Below are 13,100 nucleotides of genomic sequence, written 5' to 3'. Positions count from 1 at the left end.
ACATAGAGCGAACGGAGGGCTTGTTTTAGCATGCGCTCAAAAGAATAGCGCACGCAGGGACATCACACATGTCACGTGGGTGTTCTGTGCAGCGAAGTGTTTGGAATCACGCGTCCGGGGGTGCCCGCGGCTACTTCTGGATACCGACTTGTGTACGGGAGCTCGCCTTTCGGCTCGTGTTGTGGCTGTGCCTTCCAGCATTTCGTGTGAAACACAGGGTAAAATTCTGGCATGCTTTATTTCAGCGAAGCTGTTTTTGGCTACGATATCCCAGGGTATCGCACCGGGGTAAAAAATTCGCTGCGTGTGTTCAGCGTATGGGAAAATTCGTAAAAAACAAAGGTCTGGTATAGTGTATGTCATTGTGCAGCACCTCCGTCTGTGTTCTATATCGTCTCTTCTCTTGAGTGTAGTTTGTACTTTGAATCCATTCCTGTTTTTATACGAACTCGTCCTGGCCCGTTTCTTCCTTTTACCATCTGAACTTATATCCACTCACTTGCTTCAAGGGACAAATTGGTGTCTTCGGTGTATTTTCGACACTTTGCGGGAGCTTGTTCTCCTCTCTAAGGCTGTTCATAACTCAAAGAACTTTGCATTGACTTTATCAGAAGCGTTCAGCTTTGCAGAACTGTGCAATGTCTATGGCCGCGTTGCAATGTCTTCATTAGACCGTACGTGACAAGGAGAAGCCGGCGCTCATACATGGCATCAAGCACTTCTATTCTTTTTTTATGTAATAAACAAGGAAGAAGAAGAAGGTGTAAAGGCATTGATATTTAAAATAAATTCAGGTCATATTGTTCCTGGAAGAATTCTCTTCCCCGCAATGCACTTGTACTTAGATGTTAAGCCGACTTTAAGGGGATCGACGTAAGCTTGGCCTTTGTACGCTGGCTTTCCCACATCGTGTTGCCCAGTGAAGCACAGCCACCTTCGGACGGAGTATACGTTCAACCCCCATTTATACTCTCCGCCACAGCCGCCGCCTCGTTTCCGAGTCGTGTATATATTGCTAGATACACGCGGCGTCACTCTCTATCAGACATTGTGCAATGCCGCGCGCTCTTTCCCGGCCACCTGTGCCGGCGGCGTTATTGGCGAAGCCGCGCTACAATAGAACGTCGTCGTCCTTACCCACCAATGGTGTGTTGCTAGGCTTAGTCTGCGACGTACAGATCGGGCCACTGTCCTTATATTTAAACATAGTAAACCCCAATATATCTAAACCTAAACATTGCAAATCCCACCCGCGCACCACCTTCGCTGGCTTCATTCTTCACAGGATGGGAGTGCTCTGATTTTTTTCCCGCTATTTGTAGGACCAACACTTGGCGCTCTCCTGTTGGATTTAAGGTGTAGTTTCAATAGAAAGGAAGCGACATGTAGAAGAAGGGATGATGTTGGGACTGCGATAGGGTGTCACGACACTGCCAGTGATGCCAGTGCCGTTCAGTGTTGTGAAGCGGCGCTTGGTGCGTAATGAAGGGACAGTGTCTCCACTTGCTTAATGGCTCCACTTGCTTCGTGAACGCTGAGTACGCCTAACCTTTGCAGGAACTCCAGGCTTGGCGCGTACCAGCCAGCGAGGACCATCACGCTCAGGCTTCCGGAGGGGCACCACTGGAACGAGTACAAGTGGTTCACCGTGTACAACTTCGACGGCAGCGGCGAGAGCTACGGGGACGTCTACGTCGACACCAGCGTGGCCGAGAAGCTGCCCGTGCACGCGCCCATGTCCAAAGTGTCCAAGAGGAACGGTACGTACGGTCGCGCCACGTGTTTCCCGACTGCACTCACGGCCACTGCAGTAGCCAGAAATACGTTGTGGTTGGAAACATTTTCCTTCTCAGAATTGGTACGAAAGAAAGTTTCGCAATAATATAAATGTGTAAAAAAGTCGTGGCCTTAATAATATGTGCTCTTTGTTTTTGTTTTCCCTGAGCGTAGCAGACAACAGCGCAATCATGAACACACGTTCCGTTGATGACAAAAAAGAGCACTCTGTTGGCATATAACAGCATTTCTTCAGACGTGTTCGTGAAGACACCTCGTAAATCACACCTTGTAAGGATTTCAAATATGTTTCGGGTCATTTAGTGAGCGCCGTTGCAAATATAGTGTAGCCGGGAAACTGAAATAGCCCAGAATATACTAGTCTATGCCAATTAACCTGTCTCCCCACAAAACTTGATCAGGTATATAGTTCAGCAGTTGGCTTGTAGTGTTTCTCGCGCTCATGTGTACTATATGTGGCGCACATCTTGGCGATCGGGAACATTATTGTGAGAAGGAAACGGGAAATTCGCCAAGTATAGACCGCTGCGCCCTCTGTATAAGCGAAATAAGCTGTTCCAGGAGCGTAGCGCGGGCGCCACGCTGTTGTTTTTTCTTTTTCGTTGTTTTGCAGCTCTAGTAAATTTGGTTTAGTTTGGATTTGCAACACATTGTAATTACTATGGGCCGACTTCTTCTGCGAGGAGCGATGGAAAGCAGGGGATTGCATAGTTCGAATTAAAAGTTCCGGATGCCGGCGCGTTCGAATTACCCGAAGTTTTCCCCCATTGAAATATACAGGGCTGTGTCGGGACAAGGGCGTGCGTTCGAATTAACCGGAAGTTCGAATTAACCAGCTTTTACGGTATATATAATTGGTTTTTGCTTGCATAGGTTGCCCGGAAATATCTCAGAACAATGTGCAGCGTTTTTTTCAAAATTTGTGCGTGTAAGATAACTAGCGTCTTAACACGAGTTTTCCCAGAGACCTCTAGATTTGTTACGGTTCTGATAATGTCGGATTGTTTTGTTACTGTAAAAGCTATTCATGCCCATAACTTACCCATCAACTACGAATCCTGTCATAACGAATATCTCATTGGGAGCTTGATTTCGGGCTAATTTTAAATCGCATATTCTGCAATATCTCCTTATCCCGCTTGATAAACGGAAGTGGTTTGTGTTAAAACATGTTACCATGATATAGACTAGCCAGTTATTTAATTGATTGATTGTAGGGTTTAACGCGCCGACGCAACGCAGGCGATGAGGCGCGCCGTAGTGGAGGGCTCCGGATCAATTTTGACCACATGGGGATCTTTAACGTGCACCGAAATCTCGTACACACGGGCGTTTTTGCCTTTCGCCTCCATCAGAAAAGCGGCCGCCGCGGCCGGGAATCGAACCCGCGACCTCGTGCTCAGCAGCGCAACGCCTTAGCCACTGAGCCACCGCGGCGGGTCTAGCCAGTTATTTGCTTTTCCTGATCAATTCAATGTTTTCACATATTCTTCCGTTTTTTACCTACATGCACAACACCCCATTGTGAAAGCAGGTGACTATCACTGCGCCAGTCATTTTGATTGACGACTTGCAGTTAACACTTAATTCCATTAGATCTTGGCGAAAGCCGCCTGTAGGCTTCAGGCTCCCGGCAACAGCGACAGTAATGTTTCCGAACCGAGGTCTCCACGTGGCAGCGTTTGCGATCCGATAATCTTTGAAAAGCCGGCGGCATGCCACACGGAACGTCAGATGGTTCGTTCCGTGGTTCTCTAAGGAGAAACCGCAGGCTGGCGCGAAAAGGACGACAGAACTTGATGTTCGCGAATAACTTACTGTATCGAAGTACCCCAAGAAACTTCCCAAATTGTGGTTCCATCCATAAATATGCTTAAGTGGAGCAGCGGAGTAACTAACAGAAATGACTAAACTGGAGATTCGTTGGGACCCCGAACAAACCAGAACAGGAAGTCGAGGCGTAGAGGCGTCCGTTTACTCATCCTTATCTAATCACCCTGGTCATCCGCCTGGTGGGTGACGCTTCAAAACACGTCTTAGGATTGGATCGACGTTTCTGCTGATTCGAATGGTCCCTAACAGCCCACTTAGTGGAGAAGACTGCGAACACCACCCCGCAAAAACGCGGGGTATGCGTCGTATAATAGTCAGACTTAGAGACACTAAATAAGCTACGCCTAAGAGTAACGGCACTGACAAACGGCGGCAGCCATTTTGGTGCCTGACGCCAGGGTGGCCAGCTTTATGCCACCTATTGCGGCTGACAGTGACGGGCGGAATTGGTCCGGGCGCCGCTTGGCAACCATGCCAGCTGTGTTTACTTTTCGAATGTTTAGAGACAGCGCGCCGGGGCGATGGGGTCAGGCTCGGTTATGCTAGCGTAGCTCATTTAGTCCCTCTAGGTTACGCTAGAGCCACTAATTAAGCTACGCTTTTTAAGTGGCTATAAGCTACGCTAGGCAACTGTCGTTCTTTCACAGCGGGAAGCGATGCAGGTGTTTTTTACCTTCCGGCCGGTTGAAACAGCCCACTACAGGGCAGCACGGCATAGCTACTCTGTCTGAGGGCTTCAAAAACTCACTCCCAGCATGTCATACAGCCGCGCTGCGCTCCGAAAATCACGACTTATCGAAATGCGCGCGCGGCAACATAGAGGCGCCAAAATGTCAGCGCCCATGGGTCTTCCGAGGTAAACAAATGTCACGTGGCGCGGTTCGACCGATGGCCGCTGTCGGCGGCATAGAACAATGACAGAAAAGAGTGCAGATACTCTGAAACCTCATCTAGTCAGGTTTGAAACCTCTGAAACTCTGAAACCTCATCTCTGAAACCTCATCTCCAGTCACACTCGCTCACGCAGGCGAGAAAATGCACATGTATCACTATTTAGGCGCGTCCGCGATAAGCATTGTTTAACCACTGAATAACCTAAGGTTAAAACCTTTTATTGTGTCAGTATGAGGGTCAGATCAAATAGTTGCGGCGGGAGCATTTTCATCACAGAAGAGCCGTTGTCATACGGCCAGTCAGAAACCGACGGGGGGAAAACCAGCGCTAGAAAAGCAGCGGCTCCATGCAGACTGTGGTCGTCTAATGTTTCCTCGGAATGGTTCCGCAAGCCGGGAGCAACAAAGAAGAAGAAAGGGAAAGGACGACTTCGCCCCTAGCGACACAAACACGCTGTCCCACGCCCACCTGTAATGACCTACGAAGGCGTGCGAGGGTCAACAAAAGAGATGATGTGGGGAGGGCGACCCTGCCTGCTCTGAAGACGGCCGCGTTGGAAAGTTTTCTCGGCCGCCATAAGAAAAATAAGTGAGGAAAAAAAGAACGGGCAGGGTGAACCCGGCGGCGTGCGTTCCTCTTGTGTTTGGGTGGTTGCTGTAAACAAGGGGCATTTTTTGCCTGTAATCCCTACCTTCAAACTGGTTACACCATATTCGTCAACAATTCCTTCCTTTACTTTGCAGTTAGTTTGCTATCTTCTTGGTTTCGAAAAACAAAGCGATATTTATGATCCCATGGAAACACTGTTAGGTTTAGGTGCAGAGATGCCCGTGATGAAAAGAAACATGGCTGGCGCGGAAGGATCACTTCTCCAATCTATTTCAAGCACCATAGGAGATGCTTTGTGACATATTACACGTAGGATGCGCCCATAAGCATGTGTGTGCATTTGTGCATACATACCGGCGTCCCGTATTTATAATCATCGCCATTATCATCACAGTGGAGAGATTCCCCCTCACTGCTTACATTTTCATAGTTGTTGCGTTTAAGAGTTCAAATACTTCAAGCTTGGTGCTGGGCTAGGTTCTGCAAAAGAAACCGCATGAATACTCCTCTAAACGGTGGAGATAGGAGCCACCGCAAAGATTTGAGCGTGAGAGGGCATAAAAAAAATCGCTTCGTTAATGCGGCATGCAGTGACAGACCCAGGCACTATGCGACGTATCGACGCCAGTTTCACAGCACGAAGACAGTGCCGCAAAGGGCGAGCACCACCGCACGCGGCCAGCAATGGTTATGAGCCCCTACCCCTGTGCAGCTCTGCGGAGCGGAAGCTACCGTACGCACAGTTTTTGTGCGCGCGTGTATGCGTGCTTGCGTGTGTGTGCTTGTTGTACAGTGTAGACCATAGCGAGCGCCATTGTTGTCCCGGTGTCCGCAAATGATAGCCACCCACCAGCGACGCTATACCAAGTTTATTCTTCGGCCAAGGCCCGCCCGTAACCGAGGTCACCCTCTTAGGCCGGTCGAGACAACAGCTGCGGCTTTCTTGCTTCTAGCGTTCGCGACGCGGCTGCCGTGGATTGTTGCCTCTTCACCGACCTGGTGGTGCTGACGGGAATGATTGCTACTCGCGTGTTGGCATCTGCCTATCCATGGAGATCCATGGAGGACGTCCGGTCCTTGCTACGTCTTATTTGCAGACAGCGTAGTATGAGCGAAACGTCCTACGGTCTTCGTTAGAATATATACATATATTGATTTTCGTTAATTCAGACTCCCAGGGATTAGAAAATCTGTTCGAATTAGCCGGAGTTCGAACTAGCGGGTGTCCATGTCTGATTGGCAGTATAGCGCGCGCTACCAGTATTAGAAACGCATGCGCCGTGAAGTAGATGGCATTGCACGTCCTTCGGAACGCACTTTCAATAATTACGCGCTGTGGTTCGTGGTGCAAACCCGAAGAACCAGGCGCGCACTTTCAGATTATGATCCATAGTGCGAAGGTTGCAGTTGTCTGTTTCACACGCGCCGTCGGCGAGTGCGGACCCCTGACTGGTCCCATTGTCTCGTCTTTCTCATTTTGGAAAAAAAGAAAGAAACAAAGAAGACAGCGCTCGCGGGAGAAAGAAAAGGACCGCGCCCCCGCAAGCGCCCGGAGCGAGGCCGGGTGGTTTAATTATGACAGCTGCTTCAGTGTACGCGGAGCAAGCACGCGGTTCGGTAATCTGCGGAGGCTAGTGACGCATTGAACTTTCGCCTCCAAATTTCAAATTCAAATTTATTTTTATCGAACATACAAACATATTATTATACAGGCGAGGGTCCCAGAGTCTAGCGACTGTAACGGGGCCCTCGATGAGAAATGCACAACGCGAATTTATAAGGCAGGAAAACAAAACAAAAATCGTGACCACACTTTGACAAGCAAGAGAAATCCAAATATTAAGAGACATACTTTTGACCAAGCACTGAATTAAACAAAAAGACATAAATAAACAACAGGAAACAAGAAAAAATTACAATACAAAATAGAGGCATACAAGAACAAACACTATTGCAGACAACCATGAAATGTAAGTGTGATTTTCTATGTTAAAGACAACAAAAAACATTTCAGGCGTTTTTTTAAAGATTTTTATTGATGATGATGACTTTATGTTGAGATGGAGGCCGTATCAAAATTAAAATTGCCGCAAAGCAAGAACTTTTCTTGCTGAATTAGTACGGACAGTTGGTAATAAAAAGTTGTTATTGGCTGCAAACCTGGGGAAATTTTTTCTCCGTAAGCGAACAAGACGATGGCATCGTATAAAATGTAAGAGTGAAGTAACGTCTAAGAAAATATTCCGAAGTGATAGTTTAATAATTGATTTACTGGTAATATCCTGTTCTCACGCAACAGAGGTGGACCTGAAGAAAGGTAGGAATTACGCGTGATAATGCGAATGAATTGATTCTGGATGTGTTGGACTGATGAGATATGGGAAGAATATGCGTTACCCCAGGAGGCAATGCCATAATTGATATGACTATGAATGAAAGCGAAATACAATGATAGCAATGCATGATGACAAAAAAAAACGGCCGTGCCTTCAATAATACGCGGTAGCCAAATGCCGTTTTCTACTTAAATTGTGAAAAATGAAAACGAACGTAAGGCAAAACAAAAACGACAAAAACAAAACGTAAGGGTCGAGTTCGATGCCAAAAAATGATGAATGTTCGGATAAAGAACTGGTGTGAGATCCGAGCATTATGACGGGGAGGATTCTGTCTGCCTATTGGAAGTCCTGAAAATCATGAATTTAGCTTTATGTGGGTTATTAACTGAGTAATTGCCGCTACACCAGTTAACGACGTTATTGGACGCAGTATTCAGCTTGGAGGTGAGAAAAGTTATTGATGTATCGCATAAATAGATATTGTGGTATCATCAGCATACAGGACACAATGAAAATAATGAAGTAAATTTGTAAGGTAACAAGAGAACAGGTAACAACGCCTGCAATTGTCTGTTTCACACGCGCCGTCGGCGAGCGCGCACCCCTGACTCGTCTTATTGTCTCGTCTTTCTCATCTTAGGAAAAAAAAGAAAGAAACAAAGGAGACAAGCAAAGAGCAGCAGGCCCAAAATCGAACCCCGGCGTATGCCTTGGTTAAATGTTATGGTTTCAGAGAAGGTATCAGCCACATATACTAAGTACTGCCTGTTGAGAAAATAACTTTTTAATAATCTTAGAGGTGGCCCTGTTACCCCATATGCTTCTAATTACTGGAACAAAACATCGTGAATAATCGTATAAAATGCGTTACTGAAAGCTAAAAAAACTGAACCCACAAAATTTCTGGTGTCGATTGATTTTTTTTTATATAATCTGTTAAGGAAAGTAAGGCTAGGGCAGCAAAGCGCCACGATCGGAAACCAAACTGTCAATCACTCCGGCGATTGAATTTAGATAAACAGCTATTACGGCGTTTAGCAAATAAATGCTCAATTAATTTACTTATGGTGGTAAGAATGGAGATGGGGCGATAATTAAAAATTATCAGCCGGTCGCTTTTGCAACACTCTTAGGCCGCTACCAAATAAGAAATTGATAACTTTTGCCAGAAGTGTGTTTTGATTAGATTCAAGATTTCATCTAACTGGAATACCCGACTTGTGACGTTTGTTCGCCCGAAGCATGGGGTAAATACTACAACCGGTTAGGGAAAACCTTTGGCCACCATTACCAATTTCTATGCTCCGCGGTCGGGTGATCTTAAACATAAGCGGGAAATTAGAGAATATGAAGCTGCTACTAAAGATTTTTTCTAATTTCTGAAGCTTTTCTGACGTTTTCCACAAATGTGAAGGGGGGGGGGGAGAGAGAGAGAGAGAGAGAGAGAGAGAGAGAGAGAGAGAGAGAGAGAGAGAGAGAGAGAGAGAGAGAGAGAGAGAGAGAGAGAGAGAGAGAGAGAGAGAGAGAGAGAGAGAATCTGTTCCAAAAGTTTTGTTAACCAATGAACGTAACAAATCTCCAACTCAGTGAGAAGGTACCTCGGGTAGCAAAAAATTTTCTTTTCGGTCTTGCGGTTGCGTCAAACTTGCAGCCCTGGAGGAAAAGAGATCTCAAAATTATTCATGCCCTTCCACTCTGTGAAGAAAGACTATTGGCGAAGCAGGGCGCAGTCCATGAAGTGGGCTAAGCAAAACATGTTTGTTTCTGGTTTTCCAATGAGCGCATATTAAAGATCCCTAGAGAAGGCAAGCGCGGAAGGGAGCGGCAGAAAGTTAGGTGGGCAGATGAGATCAAGAAGTTTGCAGGGATAAATTGGTCGCAGTTAGCACAGGACCGGAAGAATTGGAGATCTATGGGAGAGGCCTTTGCCCTTCAATGGGCGTAGATAGGCTGAAGATGGTGGTGGTGATGATGATGATGATGATGATGCCACTTTAAAGTTAACGAGCTGGATAAAACTTGAATGGTTAGGGCTTTATTCTAGCGCAAAAACGTGGGGTTGTCCGTTGTCCTCCCGTAGGTTCCAATATATTGACAGCAGATGGGCATTCCACAATACTTACAACTTTATTGCGAAAAACGTAATTAAGAACAGTAAACGAAACTCGCTGTATTAATAGAGTCGTCTTCGCTGCCAATTGGATGTATAATTTGTTTCGGGATAGTTTTGATAAAACACGAGTTACAGCCTTTTTCTCTAACCATACTTCCTACGTGAAAATCTCTATTTTACGCGGATTTGTCCCCGCGCCCTAATGGGTAAACCAAGACATATACAGTTTCGCTGTAATATTGAACATTTCTATGCGTACTGGTGGCTTCTGGGTCAAGAATTCCAAGAGTCGTTTTCGCAAGTCCTGGCCTCACCGTCAGCATGATTCTGTGAGCGAGGCGTGCGCTGGTCAGCGCGGTCTTCCATTCCTCGAGGTTAGGGTAAGGGACAGAGCGGGGTGGGTCCTAGTTTTGGCACGCGCCGTCGGTTAGACTGTGGGTAAAGGGAGCCTGAACTTCCACAGTGCATGCATTGAGGTGAATGCTGATTGCCGTACTGCATATGGAACCGGACTAGGGGAAGAAACGTGCTGGTAAGCGAAGTGTTTGGCCTTTTTTATTGCGGTGTTTACGGTAGCTAACTTATATGTTCAAGCCTGTATTGTTGCCTAATGTTCCGGTATTGCACAATGAAGGATTACGGTGAATACATGCTACATAATAGGGCTAGCCCAGACCTGGCGCAACATTCACAGTGGCGCTCTCCTTTTCTGCTTGCAGGCATTCTGGCAGAATACTACGGCAGATTTATCGGCGACATCAAGACCCAGGCTCACGACTTCAAAGGCAAAGTGTACGCTGTCAGCGACAATCAGGTCTACATAGCCGAAATGACCTACGACGGCCGGGGACCGGGTGCGTATACGGGCTCTCGCCCAACTATATACCGGACTTCTACATAACTCGCTACAAGCAATGGATTGCGTGTAGTTGATTACATTTTACAGTAATTGTGTAATGCTTCAATGCCCTGAAGGTGTAATTATTCTTGCAATGCAATTTCCTCCTGTGTTATCCATTACAATTTTTCTCCACTCTTATTGTGTTTTGCGAGAGGAGTTAGATGTACAATAACCACTCACTTCTGGGAGAAAAAAAGTCAATGCTTTTTAACATCAAAGCCGTTTAAGATTGAGTTTAGTCCTTTGGCGTTCCAAAAAAAGTACCCCCCAAAAAATAGCAGTGGCTTATCTCGGCTATGCCAGGATATAGGTAGCGTGAGCTAAGGTTCAGCACCCGTACTCCAATTGGATTGGATTTCAATCCAACACAATCCAATTTAACCCAATCTAATGCAAATCAAACGCAATTCAAGCCAATCTAATTCAATGCACGCCAGTCCGATCCGATCCGATCCAAACCAATCCAATGCTTCTCGCGCTTGCGCAGAACGGCCCTTCACGGCACACGCGAAACCGCTCAACCTCGGCCAGTGTAGCTCCTCTGAGGCTCGGTCGACCTTCGCCCAGCTGCGTAAGCACAGCCAAGCAGAGCCTACCTATGACGTCATCGCGCACGCCGGAACCGGTCGACCTTCGAGAACACTCTGGCCAGCGTTCGTGGCGTGACCTCTCGCGTGGTTTTATCCTCGGCAGTTCACGCGCGTTCCCGCATGGAGGGGTTAGCAGAGACGCGGAGTTCGCGCTATAGACGCCGAGTTCGCGAAGCCGGTTGCCGCCGGTTCTAGCGCGTGCTAATGCGATCCACTTTGGCATAAATGCGAAAGCCTCCGGAGAAGACTATACTGCCCAGCCAGTCATGGAGAACTTGGAGCGTCGAGCTTAGAAACAGCCAAGCATCCGATGAAGGGCTGCTTTTTTCTCAGCTTTGAACCAATAGTGGAAGCTGTGCCACTTTCTTTTGTAGAATGAAGTCTTTCTTGGGCTACTCAAACGAGGAACTTTTGATCTCTCTGTCGGTCTGTCCCTCGATTCACCCTTCCGGCCAAAATTTGGAATAATTCGTTATAAACACATATATAAACTGTCAGAACCAGTTCAAAACTCCGGAAACTGCTGTATTTTGGTCATACCTTTCCGCATTATTTACCGCAATTACAAAACGTCAGGCCCACTTGAGGCAGAATGTAAGTACACTACCTGTAGTCCCAGAGTTCTTTTTGTAAGGAATATAAGATGGTTGAATTTTGCGATTGCAAATTAAAAAAGCGGCGCTTTAAAAATGGTGCATGACGGCTGCAGCACGTGCGAGATGAAAGCAAGCACAAGAACGCAGTACTCTCGCCCCTGGTGTTCCACACAGAACAAGGAGCAAAATACAAAGAAAAAAGATGCGCGCTATTGCAACGGATGGCGCGCGAACAGTGAGTGCGAAGGCGGGAAAATTGAACTTTCTTGAACAAACCCAATTCAATTTATACCGAGAGGTGCGAGAGGGGAGCAGTGAAGCGCGAGGGCAGGAAGCGCAGAACGGGAAAGGGGTTACGTGGAAGGCGCGGCAGACGACTATCATCATTTGACGTCGTTTGCGGTCAAGGAAGCTGATACGCGGCCGACTTTTTTTTTTTTTCATTTGGGAAACCACTAAGCCCCGGAACGTCGAATAGTACGCCACATCACTATGCTTTGTTTCCTGAGAACTTGTTTTTCGGTACACCTGATAGTACCTCCGGGAACAAAAAAACTTACCGTATCCCACCTTTTGTTATTACCGTGTCCAAACAACGTTTTTTTTTTTGGATTGGATTGGATTCGGATTGGATTGGATTGGATTGGATTGGCTAGGATTGGATTTGATTGGATTTGGATTGGATTGAATTAGATTGGATTGGATTAAAGTGGATTGTGTTGGATTGTGTTGCGTCATAGCCGCGGCAGACGCGCTGGGGCCGGCGCATGTGCAGTAGTCTCTCTTCCGCGGTTTCCTCTCCTTCGGGCGCGCTCCGCATATAAACGGTGTGCCGTTCTCCGGCGAAGCAACATCCACGCTTGGCTCAAACACCTAGAGTCCACGCCGCTTTACAAGTACGCCAACGTCGTCATGGACTGGTACCGGCTTACGCAGTCCCCTCAACGTTATGCGCGCTATAAAACGCCGTCCCTTCGGCGCTCCGCCTATGCGTCGCATCTACACAGGGGTTCCCGCGAGGGGAAGTGGGAGTTTCTTGTTTTCATTTGGCAAACCACTAAGCCCGGAACGTCGAAGAATAGTACGCCACATCACTATGCTTTGTTTCCTGATATCTTGTTTTTCGGTACGCCTGATACTACCTCCGGGAACAAAAAACTGAACTTATCCCACCTTTTGTTATTACTGCGTCCAAACAACGTTCTTTTTTTTTTTTTGAGGGATTGAAATTGGAATTAGACTGCGTCCATGTTGGAGTGCCTCGCTGTTTATGCCACGCTGTGTTGGTAATATGGGGTACCGTCATAAAGATGTTGTATGAAAATTATGTGAGAAATAATCGATTACTCTAGAGTAATTTTTCGATTACTTTTTAAGGCTGTAAGTTTAATTGGAATCGGTTACTGTCTTTCAGTAACGTGTGCCGTG

At 46.9% G+C, this 13,100-nt stretch overlaps 1 protein-coding gene across 4 annotated transcripts in view; it reads left to right on the top strand.

The window, feature by feature from the left end:
• The window catches only part of LOC144148859 (uncharacterized), a 104,335-nt gene that overhangs the window by 66,608 nt on the left and 24,627 nt on the right, over positions 1 to 13,100 (top strand). For all 4 annotated transcript variants that reach the window (XR_013318083.1, XR_013318084.1, XR_013318082.1 and 1 more), the window contains exons 14-15: positions 1,558 to 1,760; positions 10,305 to 10,439. Coding sequence is in view for 1 of the 4 variants with exons in the window: in XM_077680379.1 (XP_077536505.1) it covers positions 1,558 to 1,760; positions 10,305 to 10,439 (338 nt within the window). In the remaining 3 variants the exon portion in view is untranslated. The remainder of the gene's footprint in view (positions 1 to 1,557; positions 1,761 to 10,304; positions 10,440 to 13,100) is intronic.

This window comes from Haemaphysalis longicornis, unplaced genomic scaffold, assembly GCF_048455015.1.
Source record: "Haemaphysalis longicornis isolate Haplotype H1 unplaced genomic scaffold, Haemaphysalis longicornis Haplotype H1 scaffold_8, whole genome shotgun sequence".
Taxonomy (NCBI): Eukaryota; Metazoa; Arthropoda; class Arachnida; order Ixodida; family Ixodidae; genus Haemaphysalis; species Haemaphysalis longicornis.
The sequence above is the reverse complement of the archived record's forward strand: the minus strand, read 5'-3'. Positions and strand labels throughout refer to the sequence as shown.